Genomic DNA, 8757 nt, shown 5'->3' on the forward strand with positions numbered 1-8757 from the left:
TTAATGCAAAATTACATTATGGCAGTCTGGGCAGAGATTGACATGTGTAAATATCATGTAACAAAAATATCAGTGAAGAAATAAATTAAAATAGAATAAGACCTAGTTGTGACTGAGGAAAGCCTGCCTAGTTCTGTAGTTGATTATAGAGCTGGGGATGTAGCTAGTGTGGTTGACATTGTACCGGACATTATTAATAGCCGAGTCCCTCGGTGGGATTGCTAGAGGATGCTGGGGAGTGTCAAATGCCTCCAGGGGGGTCTCAAGTGCCCTGAACTCCAGACGATGTCGGTGGCAGGGGAGGAAGGTGTGGGGCCAAAACCTAACAGAATTAACTTTGCACAAGGTGTGAGAAGCAGCTGCTGTTCCAAGTAGTGAGGTAAGCACCGAGGAACTGCTCCTGACCTTTCTCTTGGAAACGGGCAGGTATGTGTAAGGCGATCACGTTTTGATCTCCAAAAAGATATATTTGTAGAAAGATCAAATGTAGACACACTTGCCATTGCAGTCAACTGTATTTGAAATGAATGGACATTGCCACAGCTCTACACAGTGCATTTAACCATTCAGAAAACAGATTGCTCCTTGCAGCAGATGCATTATCACAAAACTATCCCTCAGAAAGATGTCACCAGTCAGGAAACCTGTCTTCAATGACTAGTAGGTCATGGTCACAATGGTAATCATAAATAGTAGTGTAGATTGGTTCAAAGTGCAGATGATGTTTTCATACTTGAGTGAACAGCTGTCTTACTGCACTTTGCTCAGCCAGTCATTTAAAGCGGAAAAGGAAATGTCAGTGGCTCAGTAGGCTGAACTCAGTTTCCATAAGAGATTAGATATATACCATTCACAGGAGGCTATTGGGGCTCAGCACTCAGATGTGTCTTCCCTTTTGAAAATGGCCTTGAGTAATGCATGGTTAAAAGCAACTGACCTGCTGCAGAGACTGAAGAAACTTTGGTGGCCTCATCATCAGGTATGGTGTGTAGCCACACTCCCCAGCCCCTCTGCAAGAGGAATGTGTTAGTTTCAAATTCCTTCATTCTACCTTATGGTTTGGTTGGCCTGGAGGATGGGAGGGTTAATACTTAGAGCTGCCATAACTCAGTCCCTTTTGATTTTGTCGCTGAATTCTTTGGCTTCTTAGTGGGTCTGGCTCTGTGAAAGCTTTAACTTCAATCTGTATGTGTTGAAATTTACATATCTTGAGAAATGGAAATGTTCAGGAGGGTCATAGCATCTCTAGGGGCATTCAGCACTCTGCAGCAATTTACCTTAATAAATCCTTCTAGAGGCCCATATTGTACAAATAGTTGATTACTATGCTGAAATACAGTGCAAATTTTCATCCTCTTGTCTTTCTGAATATTCAGAATGCAGTGATGTTCTTCTTGTCTTGTACCTTTTCACTGTCCCCCTAAGCACAGGGGAAAAGAGATGCATTTCTCCTTAATGTAGTTATTAGGATAAGGGAATCAACAGGACATTCTGCTACTTGTTGCTTTCTGTGAGTTTGTGAAAACAATGCTTAGCAAGCAATGAGAATAATTACACTGTCATCTTTGGCAAAAGCCTGAATAAGCTGTCAGCCACCAGAAATGATCATTAGTTACACAGTCTGAAGAACAAAAGCAGTCCTTAAATTTTTCAGAAAGTGACAAATACTTCAAGCTGACTTACATAAATCATGTTGGGTATTACAACGCAGAATGTAACATTCACCAGTCACTTTTCCTTCTATTCCAGTTTGTCTTAGCAGTGACTTAAATGAAAAGACTTAGGCAGTATCTCACAGTACTAGAATTTCGTTATTTTCACAGAACATATTAGATGACACTTCACTCTTCAGCTGGGTAGACTGTTCAGGGACCGATAGAAATTAAAGCAATACAGATATTTTTTTAAATCACCACAAACAAAACAAAGATCAGACAACTTTGCAATGCATGAGCTTTTCTCTTCTATGGTGTTTGCTTGTACCCACTGTGCCACAAATGTCAGCAATCTCTAAGTCAAACTTGTTTATTACCAGGATATGCTGGTTTTCCTGCCATGCTCTTGTGTGTGCTCCCGCAAGCCCTCTGGACTGTTCATAATGACTAATTGACACTTAGTTCTACTCTTTGTCCCTTTAAGGACCTTCTTTGCTTCTGTTGCCATGTTTGAAATAATTTTTGAAAGCCAGGGTCCTATCTCTGAATAAAGGGCCACTACCACAATGCAAAGGGACCAACTTGGAGGGACTAATATGTCTTCCTACCTCAATGTCCAGTGCTTTTTCAAATAGCAGAGTGTTTTCCAAACACATTTAAAGGCTGATTTGAGAGCCATGTGCCCCTTTTTAGATTAACTCTAGTAAAAGCTCAAAGCATCAAAAGTGCATCCCAACATTTAGAAAGTCACACAGGATAGCACAGCACAAAAGCAGAGCTGATCCAAAGCTTCTCAGGGGCTTAGGAAAAACAGCTTTCTGGTATATGTCAGCAACCATTGCTGAACTCCCAATATATGGAATAGAAAAGGAATTGGGTGATACAGGAGGAGAGGCAGAAAATGGGGTATATATCCCAGCAGCAAGACTGTATTAGACTGCAGATGCCCACCCTAGGTAGCTGCCTACGGTCTTTGTGGCACAGGCACAAAGTGAGACGAGTAATCTGCTATTATGTCCGGCCACTGAGTCTGCAATCAAATGATGAGTTTGCCATAAACAGGTCAACAAGGGATACCTTTTGGTGTGGATCCAGAGAAAGTGCTGGATCAGTTCTTCTCAATTCACACTATCTAAACTGTTCTATAACCACATCGCTTATACGACAGGTATGTAGTAGGTACTTCAAAGTAAGATGATTATATGGGTTCAAATAGATCTGTTGTTATATCCAACATATATACTGAAGACACATTTAAGTCATGTGCTGACACATATCTGAATGTTGACTAGGCTGTGTGCCACAGCTGAACTGACAACCCATGGAAACAGAAACTGAGCTGAGGTAGGAGCATTAGTACTCTAGCACAATCAGTTGTCAGGCAGAAATGAAATAGAAGCAGTCACTGATTAAGGTCTTTTCTATTTGTATCTAATAACATTACTTCAGCTGATACTGGACTAGGGACCATGCACAGGGCTGCGCTCTTATTCTGAAGTCATCATGGAAATGCTTGTCTATGCTTATCTGGGACCCATCCCCAGGCCCCAAATATAGTAATCTAGTCTGTACTTCCTGTAGGAGCATAAATAGCATTGTGTCCATTTCTAGGACCATTCATCACACTTGACTGCAGACAGTACACAGTCCAAAATTAACATTTTCAGGGATTTACATGTGGAAAATTTCGAGAAGAACCTTGAAGAACAACAAAAATATCTCACAATATGCAACTAACTAGAAAAAGTTTGGCTTGAACAAAATCAGCCTTTATACTTGAAATGAGTAATTTTAATTTTAAGAGTTTTTAATGAGACATCAGAAAAATTCATGTGAAGGACTAAATTCTTCAGGGATTTTTATACCATTCTCCAAAAGGCTGAAGAAAGAGCTATTGTTACTTATGTTGGCTTAGTTTCTGCTAAGGTCCATACAAGCCTGTGCCCCAGGATTCTGGAAGTTAGGTCAATATTCTTTTAGGCAGGATGCCTCTGTTGAAATCTTGCTTCTGAACGCAAGTCTCCTCTATATGTAACCCACTCACTGTACTGAGTAAGAACTTGTGTTCTGTGAACTATGCTGTGTAACTTATGAAGCATGTCTAGAAACATCAGAATGATTTCCTCTGTAAACATGAAAGCATAAACATTTCAGTGTTTTACATTTTTCTCTCATTTTTATTGGTTTAACAAAAAAAAAGTACAAATTGCAAATTATCCTCAATTTAGAGAAGCACTATGTTCCATTTTGTCCAAAAAGTAATTTATCAAAAGCAGTATTGCCCAGCCCTGCAAACTAGTACATTTTTAAGGTGTCTTCTACTCAAAATAGAACCAAGGCCATAAACCCGCTACAGTTTCCCAGCAATGTCCATTTCTCCTAGCTAGAATAGTGCCTTAGGCATATTCTGAGGTGCTGGACTTCATGGCCAGCCAGACAACTTCAAGCCATGAACTGGAATTTCTGAACACGCCACTTTAGAACCTCCTAGGTAAACTGTCTTGGGCAAATTCCCTGAAAACTGTAATCTCATCAAACATTTGTATTTTCTTTCCAAATTTTATACCCCAAAATGTAAATGTCTTCACATTTACAAAAATGTAAAGAGAGGTTCTAAAATATTTTTACTTTTGCAGAAAATAATTTGCCAGGTACAAATCAAACTGCAAGTCAAATTTCAGAGACTTTTAATATGCTTCCCACCAAATCCACAAGACATTTTACATTAGATTCAGAAAAAATACTTTTAAACATTTTTTTGCCATTAATGGGGTTCCTCTGTGGACAAGACAAATAGTTTATTTGAACTACTCTAATTCTGAGGTACCTAGCCCTTCCTTTTTGTGTGCAGCATGACATTAAAGAGACTCTGCAGGAACTCCAGTCTTACTTTTCCCACCTCATCACCTGCTCCAACTTGTGTATTTTGCTAGTGCCACTTAGTTTTGAAACTAAGCAGACCAGTGATTACATGCAGCTGCATGTTGGCACGAATAATGCTTTCAGCTTTTGAGCTGAGTGTTGTCAGAACTTTGCTCACCATCCTATGGAGTTGTGTGTCATACTGTGTGTGGGTTAGCCCTTCTGAGTGCTGTAAGAAATCTGCTGAATGACATCTGTTTTATAATATTTTCACTGTTTTTAAAAGCACATATTTTACTGAGGGAAGACCAAATTGCACAGGTAGAGGTCTTTTTATACAGCACACTATGGGCTCTGAGATATATCCACATTGAGTTAGTATTTGTTTAGGTATGGCAGTAATTGTATGGTAACTGAAAATCTTATTTTTTTTTCCCCCAAAGCATAACATTGCTGCAAGCAACAGTCTAGATTTAGGTGAACTCATACTGTGACAAACTGAGAATGGAAAAAACACATTTCTTGTCCATAAAAGGACAGATCACACATCCACAGAGAGTAGCTCTGATTTTGCTGCAGTTCCAAACTATGAAGTGGGTACTCACTGTTGCTAAAAGAAGTTTTGCTTAGAGTGGATAGAGGATTCTCCAGTAAAACTTTTTTCTTTTTTTCTTTGCCTTCTTAAGTAGAAAATAGTTTGCCTTAAACAGAAAATGGTGATTTGAAGGAATGGAAAATTTTCTGTTTAAAAGGTCTAATTTGTCTGTAATTTCTTCTGGGAAAAACACAGAGTACCCAGAGCATCACCAGCAGGTTGAGGGAGGTGATCCTTCTTCTCAACTCAGCACTGGTGAGGCCACATTTGGTGTGCTATATCCAGTTCTGAGCTTTCTGGTACAGGAGAGACATGGGCATACAGGAGCGAGTCTGCAAAGATGACGATGTCATATGAGAAGAGACAGAGAGAGCTGGGGATGCTCAGCCTGCAAAAGAGAAGGCTCAGGGGGATTTTATCAAAGTGTAGAAATACCTGATGTAAGGGAGTAAAAAAGATGGAGCCAGGCTTTTCTCAAGGGTCTCCCAAGAAAGAACAAGAGACAATGGGCACAAATTAAGATATACGAAATAATACTGAAACATGAGTTGTTTTTTGTGGTTTTGGGTTTTTGGTTGGTGGTTGGTTTTTTTTTTTTTACTGTGAGGGTGGTCAGACACTGGAACAGGTTGCCTAGAGAGGTTGTGAAGCATCCATCCATGGAGATATTCAAAACCTGACTGGGCACAGACCTGTGCAAGCTGCTCTAGCTGACTCTGCTTTAAGCAGTGAGATTGGACTAGATGATTTCCTGAGGATCCTTCCAACTACATCTCTTCTGTGTTCTGTAACTCTGTGCCTTCATCCCAGAATGCTACTGGTCTGACATGTAGTGGACATGTCTGCAGTACAGGAGAATCAAGGTCAAGACTGTTTTGAGCCACCTGAAGCAGTACTACAGCAAGGGTTTCCCACATGGTATAAGAGTGCTCTAACATGAGTTTAATATTTTTTTCCCTCAATCCACTATTTGTGCAACAATTCAATTAAAATAAGTGAGCTTTGAAGTGGTAGTTTGCTTCCATGATTTAGTATTTTATATTGAAAATTAATTTCATTTAAATATAAGTCAAAATATACAGGTATCCACAAGGGAAAAAAACCCACCTGCTTAGAAGAATGCTCACAGTTCTCAACTACACAAACAGTACAATAGAAAGATCTAGCCAGAAATTACAAATGAGCTTCTAGCAGATGCTCAGAAGCTAGAGTTACAAGAATCCATTTAGAACAGTTCATGGCAAAGTACAGTACAGAGAAGAAGCACAGTTTTAGGTCCAGTTTTCAAAATCTTGATCTTTCATTCATTTTTATCTTTTTGAACAAGATTCTTCAGTTTCCGGATGGGTGGGAGGTCCTTTGTCTGTCCTTGAATATTTCTAACTACAGTTTTTTTCCACTTCATATAACTGTAATGAAGGAACTTCATTAAAAACAACAAAAAAAACCCAGGCCCCAACCCTGCAAACAACCAGTACAAAATGGTCTGTGGATACACCTGAACTTCTCAGTTGTGTCACAGAAATCTAACTACCTCTTTCTGAAGTTCAAAATATAAGAAACCCTACTTTGCTGCTTGACTGCATCCTTTTCCTTCAGGAATAGTTTCCCTTATAGCACCAGAGAGAGGAAGAGAGAGAGCACTGTTGAAATACAGTATTTATTTCCCAGTATATGATGGTGCTCTCAGGGTAAAGTTAAACACAGCCATTTGATGAATAGGAATTTGAGGGTTCCATGAGGTGTCAACACACAAAAATTGACAACACTTAGCAAAGCCAGAAATTCTTCATTTTACACCATTAGATAATCTGCTACTCTGCATAATCTTGTGATTTTGAAACTAAACCACTCTGTAGAATAGACTCTGTGAAAGTAACTTGACCTCTCTCTGCTGCCAAGACCTGGATGTACTATCCCAAGAGTAGCTACCTACCTCTGTAAAGAAAGGACCTGACTGACATATCTGCCAAAATACATGGAAAGAAGGAAAGCAAAGTCATCCTGAAAAGTGCATGAAATATAGATGAAACACTGAAAAAAACCAAAACCAAAACCAAAACAGTTTCATTCATTGTATAATACAATGAAAAATTATCTTAAAAGAAATACATGGCCTATCTGTATCTATAACATGCAGAAGATGTAAGACATGACAGAAACAAATCTGAATTTTCATGCCTACATCTAGTAAACTTCCTTAGTTAATTTTTTGTTGACTTTCTGTTTCTTTGCAGATCTTACAGGTGAACAAGGTGATGTCCATCTTGTTTTATGTGATATTTCTCACATATCTTCGTGGCATCCAGTCTACCAACATGGATCAAAGGAGTTTGCCAGAAGATTCAATAAATTCTCTTATTATTAAACTCATTCAAGCAGACATTTTGAAAAACAAGCTTTCTAAGCAGATGGTAGATATTAAGGAAAACTATCAAAACACAGTGCAGAGAGCAGACACTCAGCAAGACATGGATGGAGATGAAAATGTGAAATCAGACTTCCAGCCAGTTATCTCAATGGATACAGACCTCTTAAGGCAGCAGAGACGCTACAACTCTCCCCGAGTCCTCTTGAGTGACAACACGCCGCTGGAACCACCGCCACTGTACCTCATGGAGGATTATATTGGAAATTCAGTAGTGGTGAACAGAACCTCCCGACGGAAAAGGTATGCGGAGCACAAGAGCCACCGAGGGGAATATTCTGTTTGTGACAGTGAAAGTTTATGGGTCACAGACAAATCGTCTGCGATTGACATTAGAGGACACCAGGTAACTGTGCTGGGAGAAATTAAAACAGGCAACTCTCCAGTTAAGCAATACTTCTATGAAACGAGGTGTAAAGAAGCCAAGCCTGTAAAAAATGGCTGCCGCGGCATTGATGACAAGCACTGGAACTCCCAATGCAAGACATCCCAAACTTATGTTAGAGCACTGACTTCAGAAAACAATAAACTAGTAGGCTGGAGATGGATAAGAATAGACACCTCCTGCGTGTGTGCGTTGTCAAGGAAAATAGGAAGAACATAAATCTGCATCTCTTTGCTATATAAATTATTACTTTAAATTATATGATATGCATGTAGCATATAAATGTTTATATTGTTTTATATATTATAAGTTGACCTTATTTATTAAACATCAGCAAATCTACAGTATATAAGCTTTCTCTCTCAATAAACAAGAGCAAAAGGTGTGTGCCTGTGCTGTGGGCAACTCCAGGGTTTTTTTTAGACTATGTTTGTGACACTGCTTGTCGGCAGCATACCGTAACCTTACTGTAAAATCTGTGTAAAATCAGTATTTTCCATTCAGTATTGTCAAGCCAGTGACTGTCGTTTAGTAAACTTGTTAAAAATCAGATCAATGTCATGAGTTGTGTACATATTTATATTCCCCACTCTATACATTCACATTTAATTGGATGCAGTGTTAACTCCTCACCGCCAAAACAAAAATGGACCAAAATACATGTTGTAGCCTGCAGATGATGTCAGTTATAGCCATAAAATACAATTTCTGTGTATTATGCCAGTTTTGCCAGTGAAACGACCATTTTCCCTGTTTGCATTTCAGAATAACAGCTAATAATCCAGCAACTTCCGTTTATGTTTTTGAGGCACATTTGTTTTGCAACTGTTTC

The 8757-nt window shown here is 39.1% G+C and overlaps 1 protein-coding gene across 2 annotated transcripts in view; it reads left to right on the forward strand.

The window, feature by feature from the left end:
• Positions 1 to 8475, forward strand: part of NTF3 (neurotrophin 3) — a 51680-nt gene extending 43205 nt beyond the window's left edge. For both annotated transcript variants that reach the window (XM_075111523.1, XM_075111533.1), the window contains one exon: positions 7350 to 8475. In XM_075111523.1, coding sequence (XP_074967624.1) covers positions 7350 to 8144 — 795 coding nt within the window. In that variant the 3' untranslated portion in view covers positions 8145 to 8475. The remainder of the gene's footprint in view (positions 1 to 7349) is intronic.
• The last annotated feature ends 282 nt before the right edge of the window (positions 8476 to 8757 follow it).

Source organism: Phalacrocorax aristotelis, chromosome 1, assembly GCF_949628215.1.
Source record: "Phalacrocorax aristotelis chromosome 1, bGulAri2.1, whole genome shotgun sequence".
NCBI classification, from domain to species: domain Eukaryota; kingdom Metazoa; phylum Chordata; class Aves; order Suliformes; family Phalacrocoracidae; genus Phalacrocorax; species Phalacrocorax aristotelis.